Below are 24,108 nucleotides of genomic sequence, written 5' to 3'. Positions count from 1 at the left end.
GGATGTATCTAGCCACCAAGACGTAGGCATCATGAGGACAGGGCCCTTTCCTAAGCACTGGCTCATTGGTGGTCCGCTCACTTTCACCTTCAGTTAATTTCAGAATGATCCTGTTGAGATACACACATCGTATTGTCACCCTTAGCTTGAAATTGCCCGTGTCTTCAGAAGCTGTTGTTGTTCAGTTGCTCAGTCCTGTCTGACTCTTTGTGATGCCGTGGACTGCAGCATGCCAGGCTTCCCTGTCTTTCACGCTCTCCTGGAGTTTGCTCAAACTCATGTCCGTTGACTCAGTGATGCCATCCAACCATCTCATCCTCTGTCGTCCCCTTCTCTTCCTGCCCTTAATCTTTCCTAGCATCAGAGTCTTTTCCAATGAGTCGGCTCTTTGCATCAGGTGGCCAAAGTACTGGCACTTCAGTGTCAGTCCTTCCAGTGAGTATTCAGGGTTGATTTCCTTTAGGATTGATTGGTTTGATCCCCTTGCAGTCCAAGGGAGTAAGCTTTCTTGCAGAGGCCTACACAGCCCTTCAAGGCCCCAGCACTCTCTGAACTGGGCTCTTGCTCTCCCCCTGGCTCACTGTGCTCTGGGCAGACAGACCCCAGCTTCCGAGCCTTTTTGTGCTAGCTCCTTGCCTACAACATCCTTTCCCGATAAGCAGTGTGGCCCCCTCCCTGCTCCTTCAGGTTAGTGCTTTCCAGACCACTTTTAAATGTGGATCCACCCTCCCATCACTCCTGATGTTCCAGATTCCCCTATCACTGGCCCCACCCCCTCTTTGTTTATCTCCAAAACGATGATTACTATCGCCATTCTATGGGTCTTGCTTGTTTATTTTCTGTCTTGTTTCTATGCCACTAGAATATAACTTCTACGAGGGCAAGAATTTCTGTCTCTTGTTCATAGCTGTGTCCTCAGCACCTAGAACAGAGCCTGGTACACAGGAAGTGCTCAATAATTACTTGTCAAGTGAAAGAGTAGAGCACGAGCTCGTCCATGTAGTTCTGCTGTGATCTCCAAATCTTCTGGATGCATCCCCCTTTCGCACCCCCCACCCCCCAAATTGGAGCAGCATCTCAGCTCTGAGCCGAGTCCCACCCTCGGCCTCCTCTGTCCTCTGCTTCATACTTGGCTTCTTTGCTTCCATTCCCCCTGGGCCCATGTCCAGGTTGGGGGGGCTGTGTCTCACCGCATCTGATGGTCTGAGTGTATTAGAAGGGGAGGAGTTTTGCTTAGAAGTGCAAGGAGAGGGAGACTCTAGGAGGTGAAAAAGAGGCTCTCATGAACCGAGCATCTCCCTGTCTAAACTCTCTATGTCCGTGATCTCATCTGGCCCCATAACCACACTGGGAAGTGGACTTTGTTCTGCAGACGAGGAGAGCAAGGCCAAGTGTGCTGTGCAGGGTACGAGACCTGAGATTTCACCCCAGCTTCTTGCACTTTCTAGTGATCGGTATTCCCTTGAACCATTTCATCACTCCATCCAGTCCCGCTCTCCTTCCCCTCCCTCACCTTCCCGCTAAGTTCTATCAACTTGGTTGGTCTGCTAACCAGCAGAGTAGTGAGCTTCCTCCAACAGTGTGGGTGTTTTCCTGGGTCTCAGAGGTGGGAGATTGCTTATCTGTGGTGCCAACCTCTGGGTGCTGCTTCCAGGGGCTCATCCTTGTGTGTTGGCAAGGGGTAAGGGGGTTGGCAGAGCAGAGGGTGGGGACCACAGGCCTTCTGGGGGGCATGATCAGTCCTCCTGTGGTGTGGATATCCTGGGCTTCGAAAACAAGTGGTAACAAGGACCTGCAGGGTGCAGCCTGGGTGATGGGTCCTCATTGTGAACCTCATCTATTTTGAGCTTTATGAATCACAAAGCAGGGAGTCAAATGCAGCCAAGAAAATGGCACCCCTAAGGAAAGAACAGATGGATTCCAGGGGCCCACCACCATCTCAGGAAATCAGGGCTTCAATACCCTCCAGTCTCCTCCCCTGTGGGGTGAGTGGTAGCAATCCCCTCCTCCTCCTTCCCCGTGAGCCTGAGAGTCTGGTGGGCATAAATGAAATAATGATTCTTAAGCATTTTGCTCCTTGTATAAATCCAAGGAAATGTGATGAGCTTCCTCAAAATAATAAGCAACCAGAATAGAAGACTGCACGTTTGTATTTTTTTAAAGAAAACTAGAGTCAGGTGGGGAAAAAAAAAAATCTGAGCACTCATGATGTAGCAGGAGGACTGTCTGCCATTGTCTGTGGGATTTCTCCCTCCTTTGCACCATGGCTCTATCTCCAGGCTCCTGCGTCAGAGAGAGCCTGTGATGGATGGACGGATGGATGTGGCTTGTCGGGGTGTTTCACCACGATTTCCCTTGGGGCAGCCTGTCTGTCGGCAGAGCACAGCCTCCCCAAAGATGGTATCTCTTGCAAACTCGACAGCTAATAGACAGCTCCCCTCTTTGTATATTTCCCCAAAGAAGAAGTGTCTTAATCTGTTTTATATATGGCATATTTTATTATAATCCATATATGACTTGCAGGTTCCCAGTCCTCCATCCCAAGTCAAAAAAAAAAAAATGCATGAGGAGTCAGAGGCTCCATGAGTCCGTGACATCCAAGCGTTTGCATTTTTAAATGACCTGGGATTTAATTACTCACCGCGTTCCCATGTTGCACTTTCGGGTTTGTCTTGCCTGCATCCTGTTAATGAGCTCAGTGGCTCCAACAACCCAGTGGAAGCCTTGCATTTGGTGCGTTGGGTGGCAGGCTTGGGGCACCTATGTCAAGTCTGGACTTTGATCTTTACCCGAGAGGATGGCTGCCCCGTCCACAGCCCTGGAGAGAAGTCACTGCTCTTCACTGGTGATTTTTTGTTTTGTTTTGCTTTTATTTGTGCTTTTCTTTTTCTTTTTTAAAAAGACTTCTATGCTTCAATCCTTGTTTGTCTAAGAGGTTTTTTCTTATTTGGAAACCGATTTGCTTCGGTTTGCACAGAAGCTGTCTCTGGTGTGATGGATCGTGCTGGAAGTCACCCAAGGAGTATCTCTGTTCCCAATTAGAAGTGGAGGCAAAGCTGCGTATGGGGGCCCGGGGAGGCGGCTGGCTTGGGTGACAGCTGCTGCCGCTCTGGAGAGAGTAACGATCCGTGGGTTTATATCCATGTGTATAAAATCAGGCTAATTTAAAGATGAATTATGTGTGTGTGTTTTAGACCATTTTCTTTTAATGTTAAGTGTTTGCTGGTTCCTGTCAGGTTATGTGGTCCCCAAATTTGCGTGAGGATCAAAATGAATATGCTTTTAAAAAATTATTAAACCCTATATCCAGATGAGCCGTATCAAAATAAAACTGAATCAATGACGTCCCTACAGGCTCTGTAGGGAGTGTGTCTAGGATGTGCATTGTGCAAGAGCTTGGACCTGTTACTTTATTTTGCCTTCATGCTGGGACCTCCTGTAGCCCAGAGGCAGGGAGTGTGCCCTCTGCTGCCTTATGGAGAGGGCACTGTCTAGCCTGTCACTCTGACCTTGTGGGGTTTACCCATAGTGCTTTGAAACCAGGGTTTGCCAGGGGTCAGCTAGAATGCTGTTCGGGAATGGCTCTCAGACGGGTATCAGGTAGACAATGCTAACAACTGTATTTAAAATGTCCTCCCAGTTTTGAGAAGCAAAATTTTAGCAAATGTTGCTTTTAATGCTATAAACCTGTAGTGTTTCATAGGGTAACCGCCAGTCACGTGTGGCTGTGGGACACTAGAAATGTGGCTAATCTGTATTGAGTTGTGCTGAAACTGTAAAATGGACACTAGATTTCCAAGATTTAATGTGAATGAAATAATGTAAAATATCATGCTAATTTAAAAATACGGATTATATGTTGAAGTGATAATGTTTTGGATATACTGGGTTAGACAAATTGTATGTTAAGACTAATTGTACCTGTTGCTCTTTGCTTTGATAAATGTGGCTACTAGAAAATTTAAAATTACATGAATGGCTTGCAATATATTTCTGTTTGACAGTGTTGCCATGCCATTAAATCAGAATCATTCAAACTTCAGTGATAATAACATATAGCATTTGTAAGACACTTAGCACACCCTGGGCTCTTTACACATATGATCGAATTTTGAATCTTAAGCTTTAAATAGGAAAAGGGTGAAGAAAAAAATTGATAGCCTCTTTTCCCTGCTGTTTCACACACTAGTTTTTGTGGGGATCTTTTCAGAGTTTCTTTATGGGGTATATTACCACATTTAATTCTCATGCTAACACTATGAAATAGATACTATGATAATTCCCATTTAACATATAAGGAAACAGACTTAGAGGTTGAAGTAACCAGCCTGTGGTCCTTTGGCTAAAACATGGCAAGGCCAGGGATTGACTTCAGGGGTTTCTGAAAGCAGAACACCCATGAGCCGATTGAATACTTTGGAAAATTTCTCTGTGACCCTGGGAAGGTCTCTATGTCTTTCTGGGCCCCATATTTCCCATGAAGTGATTGGACTCTGGATGCTGTTGGGGGGAGGGGCTGCTTCTAGCTCTGCAAATGTAGGAGAGCCCATTCAACTCTTCCCATTTTGCTTCTCTTCTCCCTCTTGCTTCTGACCTTGCACCCATCTCAGAGGGCCAGGACCAGAGGGCCAGGTGGGTGGATGGAATGATCAGAGAGCAGGATGGAGGAATAGTTAGCGGGGGAGGAAGAAGGAGCAGGGGGAGGAGGAAGAGGAAGTTTCCCAGCGATGGAAAATTCTGAGTTCAGTACTGTTGTGCCGAGTGAACACCCCATAGAGATGTTCACATAGAACACAGTCAAAGACCTTGACACAGACCTGCCCTCAGCCTCAGCAAAGGTCTGCCTTTTATCTTGAAATATGAAAACTGTGGAGAGGGTCTAGGAATGCAGTGAAATGCACAAAGGTGTGGGAAAAGACTTTTCATGGAAGGACCAGATCGAGGCAAGGTGAAGTTCATACAGACTAGCAATTAGGTGAATGGGTTCTGAGGCAGACTGGGGTTACGGCAGGATTTTGCCCCTGACCAGCTTTCTGATACTGGGCAAGTTCTAAGTCTCCCTAAGCTGCAGCACCCTCATCTTGAAATGGGATGATAGCTGTACTCACCTCTTGGGTGGTGGTGGGGATTAAGTGATACATGGCAGTAACAGCTGACACAGTTTGAGTGTTTACTACCTACCAGGCACTCTGCCACATGTAGATCATGTTTTTAATCTTCCCTTGTAGTTCAGTCAGTAAAGAGTCTGCCTGCAATGCAGGAGCCCTGGGTTCAATCCCTGGGTCAGGAAGATCCCCTGGAGAAGGAAATGGCGACCCACTCCAGTATTGTTGCCTGGAGAATCCCACGGACAGAGGAGCCTGGTGGGCTACAGTCCATGGGGTCGCAAGTGTCGGACACAACTTAGCGACAAAACCCCCACCAGCAGGCATTCTGCGTGTACACAAACACATCAGTGCTCGCTGGGGCTGAGCCTCAAAACTACTACTAACACAACGAGTGGGGCTCTCGTCACCATCTTTACTGCGTCTAGGAAAGATCCTTTGGCTGCATTCTTGTTCTGCTGAGTGGCTCCCGGTGAAGTTACTTAACTTTTCTGAGCCTCGGGTGACTCGTTTATAAAATGAGATAATTAAAGCAGATGATCTGTAAGGCCTTCTTAGCTGTAAAATACTGTGCAGTTCTGGAAATAAATTTATTTAGTGTTGAGAAGGCTGAGGGGGATACTAAAATATGAACTTCATATATATATAAATATATATATGATTCTTATAAGTTTGAAGGATGGTGAACAGCTGTTCTCTTTTGGCTGAGGACAGGGCATGAGGCAACACATTTTAATTGTTTGAGATTAGACATTTGGAAGCCTTTCCTGACTTGGGAGAAAGACTAATGTGTCATTGGAGCAGGCTCTAGAGCTGCACACTTTGAACTCATCAAGGCAGACGGTTGGCTATTTTTCTGACACTGAGATGTAACTTCATCACACAGTCCTTCCCTGAAGCCTTGATCTTAAATAGGTACCCCACCCCCCCACGGCCCCCAGCACCATATTCTTCCTTCACATTTCACCCTGCTGTTTTCCTCCATAGCATTCATGACACTTTGCATATTTATTTTGTACTTTTCTGGTAGCTCAGATGGTAACGCATCTGCCTGCAATGCAGGAGACCTGGGTTCGATCCCTGGGTCAGAAAGATCCCCTGGAGAAGGAAATGGCAACCCACTCCAGTATTCTTGCCTGGAAAATCCCATGGACTGCGGAGCCTGGTAGGCTACAGTCCATGGGGTCGCAAAGAGTCGGACACGACTAAGCTACTTCACTTCACTTCACTTCACTGCACTTAGCACTTAATGTCTGCCCTTTTAGATTGTAAACCACGTAAAAGCTGGGTTGGTCAGTATTTGGCTCATCTCCTGTGTACCTGGTTCTAGCATAGTGGTTGTCACATAGCAGGTGCTCAGTAAATATTTGCAGAATGAATAGATGGGTGAATGAGTTTCAGGGGTGGTTGGCTTGGCAGCAGCACTTCTTGATAGAAGTGAACCCTCTGCTTGCCTTTTTTTGGTAAGAAAAATCCCAAAGACCTTACCTTTCAAGAATGTTAGATACTGTTTCTCCTTCTCATCATCATCTCCTGGGGTCTGATCACACGTGCGTGTGAGTTTCTTCAGTTTTGATGGGCTGCCTGAGCACCCTTCCTTGTGGGCTGGTCAGCCTGCCTCTGGTTCTAGTGGAGGAGACAGAAGGGGTAGCTGGGTTTCATTTGAGGGGGAATAAAGCCCAAGGGCTTCCCTGGTGGCTCAGATGGTAAAGAATCTGCCTGCAGTTTGGGAGACCTGGGTTCCATCCCTGGGTCGGGAAGATCCCCTGGAGGAGGGCATGGCAACCCACTCCAGTATTCTTGCTTGGAGAATCCCGATGGACAGAGGAGCCTGGCGGGCTACAGGCCAGCAGGGTTACAGAGAGTTGGACATGGCTGAGCGACTGAACACACCCATACAAAGCCCAGTGGAACATGGCTTGGTTGTGCTGGCTGTTTTCATTTGCTCCCCCAGATTTGCCTTTTGTCCTTCTTTGCACTGCCCTGTGCCCCTGGAAGCTGACCTCAGTGGCTTTATCAGTGAGGTTCCCTTGACCTCTGGCTTCCGGTTGAGGTTGGCCAATGGGAGGACGGAGCAGGAAGACGAGGGAAAGAGAGAGTGGCTGGGCGTGTGTGCCTGGCTCTCTGGCCCACAGGCTCACAGAACTCCTACACAAGAGCTTGCCCAGGCTCTCTCCAGGTCTTGCAAACATGCTCTCTCTGTCCCTCCAGGAACATAATGCTCATAACTTCCTATTGTTAACTCCCCTGGGTGCTTCCCCGTTCCTTGTCCCCTCATTCCTGTCTGCTCTTCTGTGAATAGTCCCCACACTGGACTCCATACAGATGGACCATTCGTTCCCTTGACTATTTGCTGGGGCACCTCACCCTTGTGGTCTTGCACCATCTTTCCTGATAGAGGCTTGGGACCATGCATCTAATTGCAGGGTCTGGGGGTATGAGTTACAGGGTCCAGAGAGAAGGTTGGAGGATATTTTGTAGTTAATCTGAGTGTGATCACCTGTTCCTGAGGTTTCTGTTTTTAATGAAACAACAACAACAACAACAAAACTGACCAAATCACCCATCCTCTGGGTAGGAGATGGGAGGACTTCTCGAGAAAGGGGGTTCAGTGTCTCTGGTTTCTCCCATGGGCAGGGCTGGCTCTGGTTGCCACTGCTTAGGTGCCCCATGACTTCCAGCCCCAGGAAGCCAATCAAACTCGGATGTCTTCAGAACACACGGCCCGACGTGCGGGCACTGCAGCTCCTGGCTGCTGACTGGGGGCCTGTTAGGCATCCGCTCTTTCATTCTGCTTCTTCCCTGGGCTTCAGAGGCCTTTACTTCCCCAGTGAGTTGATTAGAACAGCCTCTCTGAGGTTGAAATAGTTTTTCACGGAGCAGACTGGAGCTGGGCAGCCAGCATGGCCACGGGGAGGTCATGGAGTTGACAGATGAGAGTTGGCATGGAGGGAGAGGATAATAAGACTTGAGGCCAACACTGGCGCACCGCTTTAGAGTTTTCAAAGTGCTTCAATGTGAAGGAACACATTTATGCTCCACAAAGTGGCCTGGTGGAGGGGCTGGGCATTGTTACCCTCACTTTGTAGGTGTGCAAAAAAGGGCTGGGGTGGTGGTCCTTGAGTGCCTTGCCCAAAGTCACAGGGTCGGAGAGTGGCGGAAGCAGGACAGAGACCCTGCCCGTCTGACCCTGTGTCCATCAGGTGCCCCTCCTACCCAGCCTCCGCTGTCTCTGAGGGAGCAGGTAGGGCTGGGCTCTGGCTAGGAGACTGGGAACTGGAGACGGAAAAGCTGGGCCCAACTCGAGTGTTTGTGTTCGACCAGGAGCAGAGCACGCAGGCCGTCTCAAGTCCTTCTCAGATGCTGCAGTTCCTGCTTGCCCCCCTCCTGTCCCTCCTGTCCTGAGTGGGCTGACGCTCCTTTTCTGGTTTTCAGAAGTGGAGCTGCCCCTGAAGAAGGATGGATTCACCTCAGAAAGCACCACCCTGGAAGCCTTGCTCCGTGGTGAGGGGGTGGAGAAGAAGGTGGATGCCAGGGAGGAGGAGAACATCCAGGAAATACAGGTATTTCTGTGCTTGTGGGGTAGCAGGGGTGGGGGGAAGAGATGGTGACCCCGAGCATCACCACCCTGCCTCCAGAACTGCAGTCCCAAGTTGGGGCCTCCTCTCCAGGGCCAGGACGGCATCTCCACTGCCCCGAGGGACCATTGCTGGGAAGCTGGCCTCTGTCTCCCCGTTCATCCACTCAAAATGGAATTTGGGAGCCTGTGTGTGCCAGGCACTGTGCTAGGCCCTGGGGACGCAGTAGTGAGCAAGACTGACTGAGTCCTCACCCTGGCAGGGTGCCAGCAGCAGAAAGCTTGGGTGGATGGCAGCCAGCCTCCCAGGGAGTTCTCCCCCAACCCCTGCCTCACGCCCCATCCTCCTCCGCTTTAGTTCACTGGCCGCCTTGTCCTGCCCCAGCCCCGCCACTCCTCCTTCAAGGCCAGTTTAGAAGTCACCCCACCCCCTGCCAGGTGGGGTTGGTGGCTCCTGTCCCTATGTGTCCACCACCCTCTGTGCACGGCCTGGCTAAGGCTGTCACCAGGCAGGGTCACCAGGCAGCCTTATAATGGTGCGATCTGTTTCTTCTTTATGTTTCTTGAGTCTCCATTGTTGGCACAGCAAATTGTAATAATATTAACTAATACAAATATGAAATACCAGTTTTTAATAATTAAGCATAACGAGATTATTAAAATTAAATCACATTTATACTTTGCATTAAAATTTTATATTTTATGTTGTACATGTATATGGCTATAAAATTACATCTTTATTATTAATTTTGCATTCAATTTAATATTTATGTATTAATTTATTAGCATGGTAATTAAATGACTACCAGTTACATGTTTGGTTTGCTTCGTAAGGACCGCCAGCATGCGGATTCTGTTCAGCTGCGGGCGGGGCCTTTGTGTTCACCATTGTACCCTTGGGGCCTTGCATGAGGCCAGCAGAGTCAGGTCACAATAAAGGCATTGAATGAGTTCATGAACATGGCCTCCTCTGCCATTCCTGCTTTCAGATAAATATGGGCTAAGTTGCTTCAGTTGTGTCCGACTCTTTGCAGAGCTCCATGGACTGTGGCCTGCCAGGCTCCTCTGTCCATGGGATTCTCGAGGCAACAATACTGGAGTGAATTGCCATTTCCTTCTCCAGGGGATCTTCCAGCCTCAGGGATCAAATCCGAGTCTTAAGCCTTCTGCATTGGCAGACAGGTTCTTTACCACTAGCGCCACCTGGGAAGCCCCAAAAGAGAACAGGTTCTGTTCTATCTAGAGCCTGAGCAATTAATCACCAGGCTCCTCTGTCCATTGAATTCTCCAGGCAAGAATACTGGATGGTGGAGTCTCTTCTGTTTGGTCGTCACAGCATGGCTTCTCAGAGTTACAGCCCTACTAAAGATCCTTACTGATGCAAACCCTTATTTGTCTGACACACCTTGGAGTCATCTTCGACACTTGTCTTTCTCCCACACCCAGTATGCGTTCATCCAGAATGTAGCCCTGCTCCCCATATGTCCTGCTGCTACCCTGGTTCGGGCTCTCGCATCTCCCGTCTGAACTGTTGCTGTTGGTTTCTGAGTAGCCCCTGCTGATGACTGACGGGGGCCTTCCCTGGGTGCAGAGCCCTGCACTGGCCCCTGTTCTCCCGAGTAAAAGTCGTGTCCTCTCCCCTCCCTCTGACTTGCTGCTTCCTCGTGCAGGCTCACTGGGCTCCAGGCACCCCGATCTTTTGCTACCCACTCTTACGCCAGGCACGCTGCACCTCTGGCCGTGTTCTGGCTGCTTCCTCTGCCTGCAAAGTCCTCTCCCCAGACGTCTGCTCGGCTCTCACCCTCACCTTCTTCAAGTTCAGCCCCTGTCTCTTCTGCTCTGTGAAGTTTCCCTGACCGCTGAATGTAATACCACATCCTGTGTCCTCCCCACCCCCCAGCAGTCCCCATTCTCTTACTCTGCTTTCCTTTTCTTTTGCCCCATAGGTTTTATCATCGAACGTAACTTACAATTTACTCATTTATTATCCTATTGTTTGTTTTCTGTTTTTGTTTCCAACAGAATGTAAACTCTTCGAGGGCAGAAATCGCTTGTCTGTCTTGTTTGCACCTCTTTTGTATCTCAAAGCCTAAACAGTGTCTGGCACATAGTAGTTCAGTTCCGTTCAGTTCAGTCGCTCAGTCGTGTCTGACTCTGCGACCCCATGGACTGCAGTAGACGCACAATATTCATTGCGTGGATGCGGAGTGAACAGATCCCTGTGAGTTGCCATCCCCCGTCCATCCCCTCTCCATGTCTTGCTTTGATAGCTGACCTTTCATCCCCAAACGCAACTCTGCTTGTACCACACCTTTGTTTAAAAAACTCTGCCTAACACACTTTTGTTTCCTGCTAAATAAATGCAAAATGATGAGTGTGATCTTCTTGGGCCTCCTCTCTTGGCTCCTAACCTAGTTTTCAGGCTTATTTCCCACGATTCCTTTACTCCCTCTGTTCTCCAGCCTTCTTCCCTCCGTGCCTCTGGTCATGCTGTGCCCTTTATCTGGCGAGGCTTTTCTTCCATCGCCACGTGTACAAATTCCTCCCATCTATTAGGCTCGGCCCCAATAACACCTTCCCCGTGAAGCCTTTCTTGATCACACCCACCCCCTAGTTCTCTTTTTACCCCTGGCATTTAGAGCACCTAGTATTTTCTTTTTCTTCTTCTGCTTTTTTTACTCTTCATGTATTATACCCCATTTTTTGGACTTTTAGGTCTTTGAAGTCACCGTCTGTCCCATCTGTAATGCTGGTTAAGAGTATTTTTGCGCAGTTAGTGTAATTTGACCAAGTCAGTGAGAGGGACAGAACCATTGCCCAGAAGTCTTGATGCTCCAGTGATAGGCAGCCCTTTCCTTTTTGAGCTGGAGATGCGTTTGAGTCCTTCTCGGGCAGCATCAGGCCAGTGTACAGGTTGTCATTGTTGAATCATCGGCATGGCCCTCATCCCTGATGTAAACTGAAAGCCTACTGTGTGCAGAGCATGGGGCTGCCATCCGCTGTGCTAGAAGCCAAAACCAGGACCAAAAGCCAGATGAGTGTACATGTTTTTATTTACTTTGGTTATTAAAATAAAGTATGCATGTGGCAAAGGAACCGTTTTGTTCATTTTCCTTTCATTCCTTCATTCCACCAAAATTTATTGAGGGCCTCCTCTGAGCAGGCATTGTGCTGGGTTCTAGGCAAACAGGGAAACCAAGGAGAGACCTGTCCCCACCTCTCATGCTTGTATTCTAGTGTGACGTATAGATGGAAAGCAAGTAAACGAGTCAAACAGCTGCCTTTCAGGAAAAGTGCATGAAAAGAACAGAGCGCCAAGGCTCCGTCTAAAGGAGGGACAGATTCTAGGTGGTGTCCTAAGGCAGACAAGGGCTATCCCCCAGTCCTGTGGGAGGAGAAGATGTCAGCAAAGCGGGGGACTTGCGGAGGGGCTTTTTGGGTGGAGGAATGGTGCTCTTGAAGTTCTCATGATAGATCTGCGCTCATTGCATTGAAAGAACAGAGGCTGGTGCAGCTGGAGCAGGGTGCCAGGGAGGGAAGGGCCCAGGATGGGGCTGGAGCGGTGGGCAGAGCCAGACCTGGAAGAGACTCGTGATTTCATGGGACATGAAAAAGCAATCTGTTCGAGGGGTTTTAACCAGGGCAGTGAATTTGTGTTTCCTGAAGACCTGTCTGGCTGCTGTGTGGAAAGGAGACTGGATGCAGGGCCTGCAGTGGAAGGAGGGAAATCAGCTAGGAGAATTTTGCACTGTTCCAACCAGTGATACTGGAGTCTTTAAAGAAGAATTCCTCTGAAATGCTAAAAAAAAAAAAAAAAAAATTCCTCCTTTTTAAAAAAAGCCAAAAAGCACAATCACAAATGATCATCATCATCACTGTAAAGATTGTTTAGAGTCTCAGGGAGAAAAGTTATTTGAAAATGTGTTTGTTTTCCAAGTAACACCCTTGGCCAGGGAGTGCAGGTATGTCATAGCGGGTGAGCTGCATCCTTAGCTGGACACAGCTGCTCTGCTTCCTGAGCTCTGAATACGAGTTCTGTTTGTGAGGAGCTCCTGGCTCCTCCTGTGCTGTGTAAAGAGGCTTCTGGTGTCAGGGCCACGTTGCAGGAAACGCAGAAGCACGGGAAACGCCACTGTCACTTGTGAGGGCCTGAAGCTCAGACCAGAGGTTCTAGAGACGCAGGGAGGCTGATGGGAAGAGGGAGGGAGAAGTCAGTTTCCTCCCAGACGTTGAGACTGTGCAGTGTGTCTGGGGACAAGTGCAACCGCCTTCCCCAGCTTTTGCCTTCTAACCCAGAGTCTATATGGTGGGTAATAAATACCTTCATAATAAAACAAATTCGAATGGAGTCAGAATTGCACTGAGATGCCAGAGGCAATGACCTTTAAAGTCAAGACACTCGGAACTTACCATGATTAAATGACTTCAACACCCAGAAAGTTTGCAAGGTGGCTCTACAAACAGCAAGAGCACACCTTGTATTTATGCCACATCTTTTCACTGCAGGCTGCAGAGCACCTGACTGGTCACTGTCCCACCGGTCTTCCCCCTGATGGTTCAGGAAGCCAAGGCGCAGAGAGGCTGGGCTGCTTGCGCTGGGCCATGACCAGCATTCCCTAGCTGCGGGCCAGAGGCTGTGTCCAGCTGCTGCTGCTGCTTCTGTATAGGTATCTAAGGTTGGCTCAGAGAGCCTCAGTGCTATCAGCTGATGGTTTCCCATATGAACCTGGTAGAGAAGCCAGAGAAGGATTAACTATACCTGCTTTGAGTTCTTTGGGAGAATTTGGGTAATTAGCAATATCCTGATCACAGCAGTGATGGGAATGGAATGCTCTGACAAGAAGGCAGTGGGAGAAGGTCACTGGAAACTCACTCCTGGGCTTCCTGCTTTGAGGGCAAGCTGAGGGCATGGCCCAGGAGGGCACCTGAACAGTGATGGTGATACTAGAAATCAGTACCGTGTGTGCTCCTTCTAAGCCTTCTCATAGCTTGTGTGATTGTCACACCATCACCACAGGATGGCTGGATGCTGGTGTCCTGTATAACTTGGTGCCGCCCACCTTTCCAGCATCATCTTCAGCCAGTCTCTCCCCCAGACGCTGAGCGCTGGTCACACTGGCCTCCTCGCGCTCCCTGGACAAGCTGTGCTCACCTCCTGCTTCTGGGCATCTGCTTGTGCTGAGGCCTCGGCCTGGAATACTTTCCCTTCTCTTCTCCCCTTGGTCCTTGCTCCCAAGGTTAGTCCCTGTTCATCCCTTACATCTCAACACCCTTTGTTCACCTCCCCAGGTGAGCCCTGCCTGACCTCAGATAAGGTAAAGTTTCTTTCTAACAGCCTTTCACAGTGCCTTGAACTTGTTTGCCGCTGTTTTCATAGCAGTTGTAATTATACATAAGTATGCTGTTTGAATCTGTTTTCCCTGCATTGGGCTGGAGAGTCCACTGGGGCCAGTCTGTAGCCAAGCTGTGGCTGATCTAGGACAGCTCCTACCATGTAGTCAGCCCTGGATAAATGCTTGTTGATTGATGGAATGAAGGAGTTCCTATTTTGTAACCGGAGAAACTGAGGCATGAATCAATGATGACTCTCCCAGGGTCACACAATCAGCTTACAAAGAAGCTCCTAGGACCCCTGACATGGAATCCATGGGCTCCCCTTCCCGTTATCCCGCTTCTACCCTGGGGGAGGGGAGGCCGGTCCTCTGCCACAGTCTCTTATCCCTCCCTTAAACCTGGAGATGCAGGTTTCCATTTTCTTGCCTCCCACCAAGTGAGCGAGGTGCTCAGGTCCTCTAAGAAGTATCATAATATGCCTGAGAATTCTCAGACACAAGAACTAGGAGAGAAATGGAAACACTGAGCTGATAAACCTGACCTTGCTTTGGTTGTGGATTCTGCTACCTAATCTTGAGCGGTTGAAACTGTTTTCAGCCTCAGTTTGTTTACCTGCAGAATGGAAGTTGGCTTCTCTGCTGCAGTATGACTTGCAGGGCTGTTGGAGAGAGAGAATTTAATTGAAGCTGTACTACAAGTGCTGTAATGACAACCCATTTCTCTTAAAAGAACATAACAATGGGAGATGAGGAATAACACATTCATGTCAAATTCTGGTCAGATGGATAGGAAGTTACTTGTTTTCATCAAACTAGGCAGAATTCCAGAATGCCAGGGAAAGGAGAGATGTATTTTCATATCTTTGAGGTGGCCCTTGAGGAACAAAAGGAAAATTACATTAAAGTAAGCTTTGGAAAAGACCCCAATGCTGGGAAAGATTGAAGGCAGGAGGAGAAGGGGAGGACAGAGGATAAGGTGGTTGGATGGCATCACCAACTCAATGAGCATGAGTTTGAGCAAGCTCCAGGAGTTGGTGACGGACAGGGAGGCCTGGAGTGCTACAGTCCATGGCGTTGCAAAGAGTTGGACACGATTGAGTGACTGAACTGAACTGAAGTTTTGACCAGACATCTTGGGCCTACATAGAAGAGTACCCTTACTTAGAGTATTCTCTTTTTAGAAAACACTTTGTGGGCAAAAAGTGTTGAAAAGGTCGGTGGTTCTGGGAGGACTTGGCTGGAAGGGTCTTGGGACAGAGAGTCGGTACAGCCAGGAGCTCCAACTCCTGGCCAGTATTTTGGAGGCCGAGCCACGGCAGCATCTTCACTGTGCTAAAAAATAACAACAGCAAAACAACACCCTCCGCATTACCCTCTGAGGATTTTCTCCATTGTGCTTTATTTCTCAATGCTTCTATTTTCTTCTTATTTCAGAGGGTTTTAGAAAATGATGAAAATGTAGAAGAAGGAAATGAAGAAGAGGATTTAGAAGAGGATATTCCCAAGCGGAAGAATCGGACCAGAGGACGGGTAAGCTGGGGATGCCAGGAGGGAGGGAAGAGATCAGGGAGGCGGGGGGCCTGCCAGACAACTGGACCTCAGATTCAGAATCCCGCTGCAGCTGGATAGACAGTGTATCCATGGTCTTCCTCGCAGAACACCCAGAGAGGAAACCGCCAGAAGAGCTCTGATCCCAGGTGTTAACCTGCCAGAGTTTAGAGCTGGCTAGAGGGAGAGATGGAGAAGGCAATGGCACCCCACTCCAGTACTCTTGCCTGGAAAATCCCATGGATGGAGGAGCCTGGAAGGCTACAGTCCATGGGGTCCCTAAGAGTCAGACACGACTGAGCGACTTCACTTTCACTTTTCACTTTCATGCATTGGAGAAGGAAATGGCAACCCACTCCAGTGTTCCTGCCTGGAGAATCCCAGGGACGGGGGAGTCTGGTGGGCTGCCGTCTCTGGGGTCGCACAGAGTTGGACACGACTGAAGCGACTTAGCAGCAGCAGCAGAGGGAAAGAAGTGGCAGAGGGCACAGCGAGGGGATGTGATATCTGGGCGAGGGTAGAAGATGAGGAGAATGTGGCTGCCGGCCCCATTCCTCAGTCATAGAAGAAGGCTGAAAGTGTCCTGTCCCTAGGGCTGCCCCAGTCTCACAGGTACTGCTTTGGCGTACCTTTCACCAGGCAGAGAGCAGAAGCATACTGGGAAAGCATGGCGGGGCCATAGCTGATGGTTTCCAGGCAGGTGTGGCAAGAGTTTTGGAGGTGTGTGGGCCTGGAATGTGGCAAGAAAAGGCCAGAAGCCTGGGGAATAGCAGATGGGAAATCCATGGTGGACAGAATAAAAAATGAGGGTGACCCTTGAGGGGAGGGAGCCAAACCTGAGTGGCACTCTCAGGCGTTCGGGGTGGTCCTCCAGAGTCCTCACACTCAAGGCCAAAGGGGTTGTCTGTGGTCACCTTCAGGGGTCAGCAGGAGTATCTGAAAAGAACCTGGTGGAGCGGGCGCTCTGGGAATGAGCTGCCGCTTTCCGTTTGGAGAGTTAGTGCTCTGAGGCCAGTCTGGCTCCTTCAGGCTGTGGACAGATGCTTACCCCCTCCCCAGATGAGAGGCTGGTCCTAGATGTCCTCTGGGTCGAGTGGTGATTACAGGAAGGCTCTCTATTCCCCGTGGCTCTTGAGTCTGAGCACACATCAGAATCACCACGAGAGCCTATCGAAATGCAAATTTGCAGGACTCACTCCCAGAAGTTGTGATTTAGGAGGTCCAGGGTCGGGCCTGGAAGGCTGTATTGTAAGCAGGTTCCTAGGTGACTGGTGCAGGCGGCCCAGCAGTGCCCACTCTGAGCTACGGTGCTCTGACCTGGACAGGAGCTGGAATTTCTCAGTCTGGACAGGGCCACCCGCTGATGCCACAGCTCAGCTTCCTCCATGATCAATGCTTCGACATTCTTGTTTAACCGTCTCCCACTTTCGGCTGGTTTTTGACTTTGTTGTTTTGTGTGTAGTTTTTTTTTTTTTTTTTTGGTATGTGGGCTATTTCAATGCAAGTCCTAGATGTTTTTTTTTCATTTAACCTGTGCCATATCTTAATGTGTATCTCTAACAGGTATCATTATCATACCTAATAAAAATAACTATTCTAATATCCTCCACCTTGCCTGGTGGCTCAGTCGGTAAAGAATCTTTCTGCAATGCAAGAGACCTGAGTTTGACCCCTGGGTCAGGAAGATCCCCTGGAGAAGGGAATGGCTACCCACTCCAGTATTCTTGCCTGGAGAACTCCATGGACAGAGGAGCCTGGTGGGCTACAGACCATGGGATCGCAAGAGTTGGACACGACTGAGTGACCAAACCACCACCATTCTGGTATCCAGTGCCTGATCATTTCCCCCTGATTTCTCAAAAATGGCTTTGGCAGTTTGACACTTGTCTTTTGCATTCTATAAGATACTTCTTCCTTGCTATTCCCTGTCACATACATACTATTTTTCCCCCTCCATGCCATTTATTTGTTGAAGAACTTGGGTGGTTGGTCTTATAGATTTTTCATATTCTAGATTTGGCAGACTGGTGGTGTCTAACGTGTCCCTGGATCCTCTTTATTTCCTGAAAACTAGTGTTTCGATGAGAGACAATTAGACTCCAGATATTCGTGTGTGTGTATGTGTGTGTGTGTAAATACCTTTTTGGTGGGGCCAGACTCTTTCCTAGGTGTGATGTGTGTTTCTTATTGCTTCACATCTGGAGGCGTATGCTGTCCACTGGTTCTGACTTCAGTGGTGGTAAACCTGATCAGTGAATTTGGGTGTCGTCAGCCAGAGCTCTCCTTAGAAAAGTGCCTCATCATGTTTTTGCCTAGTCTTCTTAATGCCCACTGATAGATTTGCCTGGACCCACGACTTCATTGGGGGTTACGAAGTAATGAATGATCTGGTTCTATTGTTAAAGAAGACTTTAGAACGTGGGCTTTCTGGGCCTTTTGTGAACGCCAGTTGCGGTATGCCTGCAGGCCGATTTCCATCCCTTCTCTTAGCCCAAACCAAACTTACTCTAGTAGATGGTAGACAATGGTTGTTTTAATATCTCTACTCCCTGAAATCTAGGCATTGAACTTGCAGTCAGCAAATATGAATTGGGTGTCTTCTCTGTAAGAACACCATCAGAAGCAGCAGCAACAGTCATCTGTACTGACTGTATACTTCCTATACATCAGGCAATGACAAGGCTCTTCACAATAAGAACTATGTTACTGAGAGTGATGGTAGGTCCTTTATGCTGCATTCTGCATTTCTTCACTGTCCACCGGCCACTTGTGGCTACCAAACGCTTGACATGTTGCTCATGCAAATTGAAATGTGCTGTAGATGTAAAATATTCACCAGATTTCGAAGGTGGTAGTTTAGTTGCTCAATCATGTCCAACTCTTGCGACCCCATGGACTGTAGCCTGCCAGGCTCCTCTGTCCATGGGATTTCCCAGGCAAGAATACTGGAGTGGGGTGCCCTTCCCTTCTCCAGGGGATCTCCCTGACCAAGGATGAAACCCGAGTCTCCTGCACTGTGGGTAGATACTTCATCAATTGAACTACCAGGGAAGCCATAGATTTCGAAGACATAGTATAAAAAGAACAGTGACCATTTCATTAATGATTTTATATTGACTGCATACTGAAATAAAGATACTTTGGATGGATTGGGTTAAATAAAATATATTACTAAAATTAATTTCATCTTTTTCTCTTTTCACTCTTTTCAAAAATTTGGCCATTGGAAAATTTAAAAGGGCATGTGACCCCCATTGTATTTCTCTTGGTCAGCACTGCTTCTTTCTTTTCTATAAGTTGATATTATTACTTCTGGAGAGGTTAAGAACTTGTTCAAGGTTGTTCAACCCAGTAAGGAAGAAGTGAGGATTTGAACACAGGTCTGTACTTTTCCAATGGGTCACGCATGGCCCAGTGCCCAGCATGTAGCCATTGGCCAGTTTGTTGAATGAATGGTTTAACGATAGGAAAAGAACAAAAAGTCTTATTTGAGCTTCCTGGGAGTTGAGAAAAGGCCTGAACACAGCAAGGGAGCTAGATGGGGCCTCGGCTAGTTCTGGGCCCATCCACGCTGGCTGAGGGGCAGTCAAATGGCTCTACATTGTGCAGTAACATGGTGGACATGTCACCTATGGCGGGAACCATAGAAGGACCTAAAAGTTACAGGTGAGCCTGCCTATGCTGGAGTAAGGAGTGGAGACTGCTTCATGCACAGCCTCAATGAAGCCACCCTTTAATGTGTATTCAAGCTGCTGCTGGCGCCTGGAGGATAGTCACTCTTGTTTCTGTTGTCAGGACTGAGATGCAGTCTAAGGCTGTCTCAGTGTGTGGTCCCTGGACTTCAGCATCAGTGTCACCTAGGAGCTCCTTAGAAATGCAGGTGCCAAACTCCACCCCAGTTGGGCTGAATTGGAGTCTGCACTCTAACAAGACCCCCAGATGCTCTGTGTGTTCATAGAAGTTAGGGCTAAGGTAGTGATGGCAAGAACAGTCTCTACCTTGTCTGAACTCTGAGTTCAAATCGTAGCTCTACCACTTACTAGAGTTTGGGTCAATTATGTAACCCCTGTGACTTTGACCAAATAAGTAAGTAGTGTGGGTCTCAGTTTCTTCATCATTAAAATTGAATTAGTAATTCACAACCGATTTTGAGTGCTTAATACAGGTGAAATATTAGGAGAGGACAAGCAAAGGCAATAGCTCTCTGACTTTGACAACGGAGATTCCCTGAGAGGTGAGAGAAATTTAGGCTCAACAATGAATAATTGGCCCTAGTCTTTGGTAGCTTTAATGCAACAATAAGCCCTACTGTAAGTCTATGGTAACTTTAGCCCAACAATCGAAGCTCTTTAAAATTCATGAAATTCCTGTGAGTCATCCACGTGAGTGTTATCAATCAGTTGATCAATCAGTAAGTGTTTATGATGCAGAAGGGTGTAGTCCAGTGCTTCTCAAACTTTAGTGTGCATATAAAGCACCTGGTGATATTGTTCAAGCGTAAATTCTGATGCAGTAGGTCTGGTGGGTGGCGACTGAGATCTTGCTCGGTTAGCAGTATCCCAGATGATGTCAGTGCCGTTGGTCTGAGCATTGCACTTTAAATAGCAAGAGTGTCGAACAGTAGTTTTCAATATTTATTTGGTCTCAGAGATTCTTTACTCAAAAATTACTGAGAGCCCCCGAAGCTGTTGTTCTGGTGGCTTATAACCAGTGATACGTCCCATGTTAGAAACAGAAGCAGAAAAATGTTAAACTTAAGAGTACACAAGCATATAGACTGATGACATCATTATGTTTTGTAGCCCCTGGAAAACTCCCACTGTGTACTTGTGGCAGGATGAGAGTGAAAACTTTCAAATAACACTTTAGTACTATTACAAAAATAGTTTTGACATCAGAGACTCCCTGAAAGGGTCTCAGCGACTCCCAAGGATCCTTGGACCACTATTTGAGAACAACTGGTATAGAGCAACTAACTCTCTGCTTGGGACTGAGTCTATCCTAGTTGAGAATCTTTTAGTTGTAGAAAACTCAACGGGTTAAGCAAAAATGGGAAGTATTTGAAAAGCTGCTGAGCTATTGCCCGAGATTTGAGCAGTTTTTGAAGGTTCAGGAAGGACCAGAAAGTGGCAGGGATTTAGGACAGGGAAAAAGTAAGGAACCCAGGTGGTTTCTGGTCTTTACTCCTCCTCCGTTACTCTTCTCTCACAAGGTTGCCTCTTCTGCTTCTCTTTGCACATGGCTTCATAGTTCCTGAACGTCTGGGTCCCTAGTTCAAGTGACCTGTACTAACGAGAGGCACTATTTTCCAATTTGAAGTCTGTTGGAGGTAGAATCTGGTTGGCCCAGCTTGGGTTATGTGTCTACTTCTGAGTCAGCCAATCAACAGTAGCCAGTGGGGCAGGGCCGTGTGGTGCAATCATGGCTGCCATAGCCCACCAGTGTGTGAATGGGAGGTGGAGTGGGGAGGAGTGGAGTGAGATGGGCAGTCCTCAGAGGGAGAGGGTGGTGTTTATGGACATCAGTCTCAAAGTCTTCTGTAACAGATTCTGGAAACCTGGGCCTCTGTCTTCCACGGGCTCTGTGACTATGGGCAAGTCATAAGCCTTTTCTGAACCTGTTTCTTCAAGTACCAAATGGGAATGATATTAGTCGGTTAAACTCAGATGGTATTGTAGGAATTAACCGAGGTAGTATATAAGAAAGAACTTTGGTTGCTGTGTGCCCTGCATAGTACTAAGTGTCAGGGGTTATAATAAAATATGGACTGTCATCTTTGCTTTCCAGGACCTTGAAATTAAATTGAGGAGAAAATGCTAATAGTCATGATACAATTAGAAAGCAGCAGGCTTCTGACTGTGAACTTACCAAATGCAGTAAGAGTTCAGAGGAAAGAGAAATCAACTGGGCAAGGATGGGAAATAATTTATTGAGTACTTCCTGTAGACCTAGTATTGTCCCCTGTGGTTTCACACCCCCTTATGAGCTCTACAACAACTCTGCAATACAGATGTTTCTCTGCCCATTTTACGGCTGAGAAAACTGACACTCAGACAAGTAACTTGTCCAAAAACACATGCTAGTGTTTAAAGATATGTCCGTCTGACTTTAAAACTGATGCTTTCCTCCATAGTGTGGCAAGGGGACGATTCTTGGAGGAGTGGGATGTTGACAAGGCTAAAGCATGGACCAGATATGGCTGGGCAGAGTAGAGGCTGATTCATGACAGGGATCAATCAAAACAAAGACTGGGATGGAGCATGAGGATGAGGTGATCATGGTAGGGTTGGTATTAGTATATCATTGGATAAATCAGTAGGCTTCGGATGGCTGTGACTGAGTATGTGATTGAATGGATGACCATGGGCCCCTGTCCTTCTCTCCTTTTGTCTCATGAGTCTGAGTATCATGCAGGATGCATTGGGTAGGGCAACACAGAGGTAGAACCCTAGCTGGTGAGTTCTTTGAGCAGCTCAAGGGTTAATTGATGCCACTGGATTAAGATATGGAGTAAAAGGGAAATGCAAAGCCTAAAATGTCCTTTGAAGGAAGACAATACCAGGTGGATACAGAGAATGAGGAGAAGAACCAAAGACAATTAAGTTACTGACTGGCTGGTGGACCGATTCATTTATTCAGCGAACATTTATTAAGCGCTGTTTAGGTAGCTGGCCCTGTGCCAGGTTCCAAGTATACTGGTGGCTCAAATAGGTGCATTTCCCACAATTACGTGGGAGAAACAGAAAACCAGCAAGTACAAATATACAAATATACTATATACAAATATATAGTATAACATTGTGCGTGCGTGCTTAGTTTCTCAGTCATGTCCGACTCTTTGTGAGCTCTTGGACTGTAACCTGCCAGGGTTCTCTTTTCATGCGATTTTCCAGACAAGAATACTGGTGAAAAGCGAAGTGAAAGTGAAAGTCACTCAGTCGTGTCCGACTCTTTGTGACCCCATGGACAATATAGTCTGTGGAATTCTCCAGGCCAGAATACTGGAGTGGATAGCTGTTCCCTTCTCCAGGGGATCTTCCCAACTCAGGGAATGAACTCAGGTCTCCCACATTGCAGGTGAATTCATTACCAGCTGAGCCACCAGGGAAGCCCAAGAATACTGGAGTGGGTAGCCTATCCCTTCTCCAGCAAATTTTTCCAACACAGGAATCGAACCGGGGTCTCCTGTGTTGCAGCAGGATTCTTTACCAACTGAGCTACCAGGGAAGCCGTTAAAAATACTGGTAGTTATTCCCTTCATCCAGGGGATCTTCCTGGCCCAGGGGCTGAATCTGGATCTCCCACATTTCAGGTGGATTCTTTACCATCTGAGCCACCAGGGAAGCCCAGTATAATGCCAGATAATGCCAAGTGCTGTGACATGAAGCAGGATGGAAGGCATGAGTGAACATACATTGGTCAGGAGGGCTTCTCTGAGGAGGTGACATGTGAGCAAGACAAGCAGGTTCTGAGTTTCCAGGCTTCATATGTTGCAGGAGACTGGAAGAGTGCTTCTCTGATAGCTCAGTTGGTAGAGAATCTGCCTGCAATGCGGGAGACTTGGGTTCGATCCCTGGGTTGGAAGATCCCCTGGAGAAGGGAAAGGCTACCCACTCCAGCCTTCTGGCCTGGAGAATTCCATGGACTCTATAGTCCATGGGATGGCAAAGAGTCGGACACAACTGAACGACTTTCACATATATACATACCAGCCACTGGAGGCATCCCTGGCCTGTGTCCCCGATGCCCTGGAGCCACGATCCCTGTCTGCAGTTGAGGAAACTGAGGTGCAAGGAGACAGTGGGAGCGTTATCAAGCCCTGGCTCTCGACGGGGGGCCCCTCCCCCTCGGGCTGCTCCCAGTTGTGGCTCCCCTCCTCTCCTCCCTGGTGGGTGGGAAGTATTTTTAGTCTCCCGAGCCCCCTCCCCGAGTCTGCCTTTGCCTCTGTCATTCTGCTTGACTTGCTTTCACCTGCTCCGAGGCGGCTGTGACAGGGCTGCGGGCTGCACACGTCAAGCTGTCCCCGGCTTCTCTGAGGGGACGTTGTTGGGGGGGGCGCGGGCAGCTGAGGGTGACCACCCTCAACGTGGGCAGGGAGGGAGGCCTGTCAGTGCCTGGGGAGGGGGTGGCTGCTCCTTCTTGGGGTCAACTCTGCGTAATGAGGGCGAGGGGAGGAGGCTGCTAGCTGGCGGGGTGTGCAGGGATGAGGGGGGAGTGTGCAGGGATGGGGGTGGCGGTGGTGGGGGGGAGGCCAGGCGGGAAAGCTCCCTGGAGGGGAGGGGAGGAGGGAGGGGGAATTTTGTAATTTGTTTTGGAGAGAGACAACCAAGGAGGCGGTGGCCGCTGTAGCTTGGCAGGTGGTTGTTGATTGTGAACTGCCTGTGTTTGGGGAGAGGGTGTACATCACGCGACTGGGGTACAGGCCCTTCCACTATGATGTCCCCAGGGAAAGTGTGTGTGTATGTGTGTGTGTGTGTGTGTGTGTGTGTGTGTGTGAGAGAGAGAGCACCTCAGGCCTTTTGACTGTGAAGCCCCCCCGGGACCA

At 48.4% G+C, this 24,108-nt stretch overlaps 1 protein-coding gene across 1 annotated transcript in view; it reads left to right on the top strand.

The window, feature by feature from the left end:
- Window positions 1-24,108, top strand: part of DPF3 (double PHD fingers 3) — a 275,837-nt gene that overhangs the window by 149,274 nt on the left and 102,455 nt on the right. The window contains exons 4-5 of the mRNA XM_052647385.1: window positions 8,541-8,668; window positions 15,450-15,545. Of these exons, the coding sequence (XP_052503345.1) occupies window positions 8,541-8,668; window positions 15,450-15,545 (224 nt within the window). The remainder of the gene's footprint in view (window positions 1-8,540; window positions 8,669-15,449; window positions 15,546-24,108) is intronic.

The sequence above is a fragment of the Budorcas taxicolor genome, chromosome 10 (genome assembly GCF_023091745.1).
Source record: "Budorcas taxicolor isolate Tak-1 chromosome 10, Takin1.1, whole genome shotgun sequence".
In the NCBI taxonomy this organism is placed as follows: domain Eukaryota; kingdom Metazoa; phylum Chordata; class Mammalia; order Artiodactyla; family Bovidae; genus Budorcas; species Budorcas taxicolor.
The sequence above is the reverse complement of the archived record's forward strand: the minus strand, read 5'-3'. Positions and strand labels throughout refer to the sequence as shown.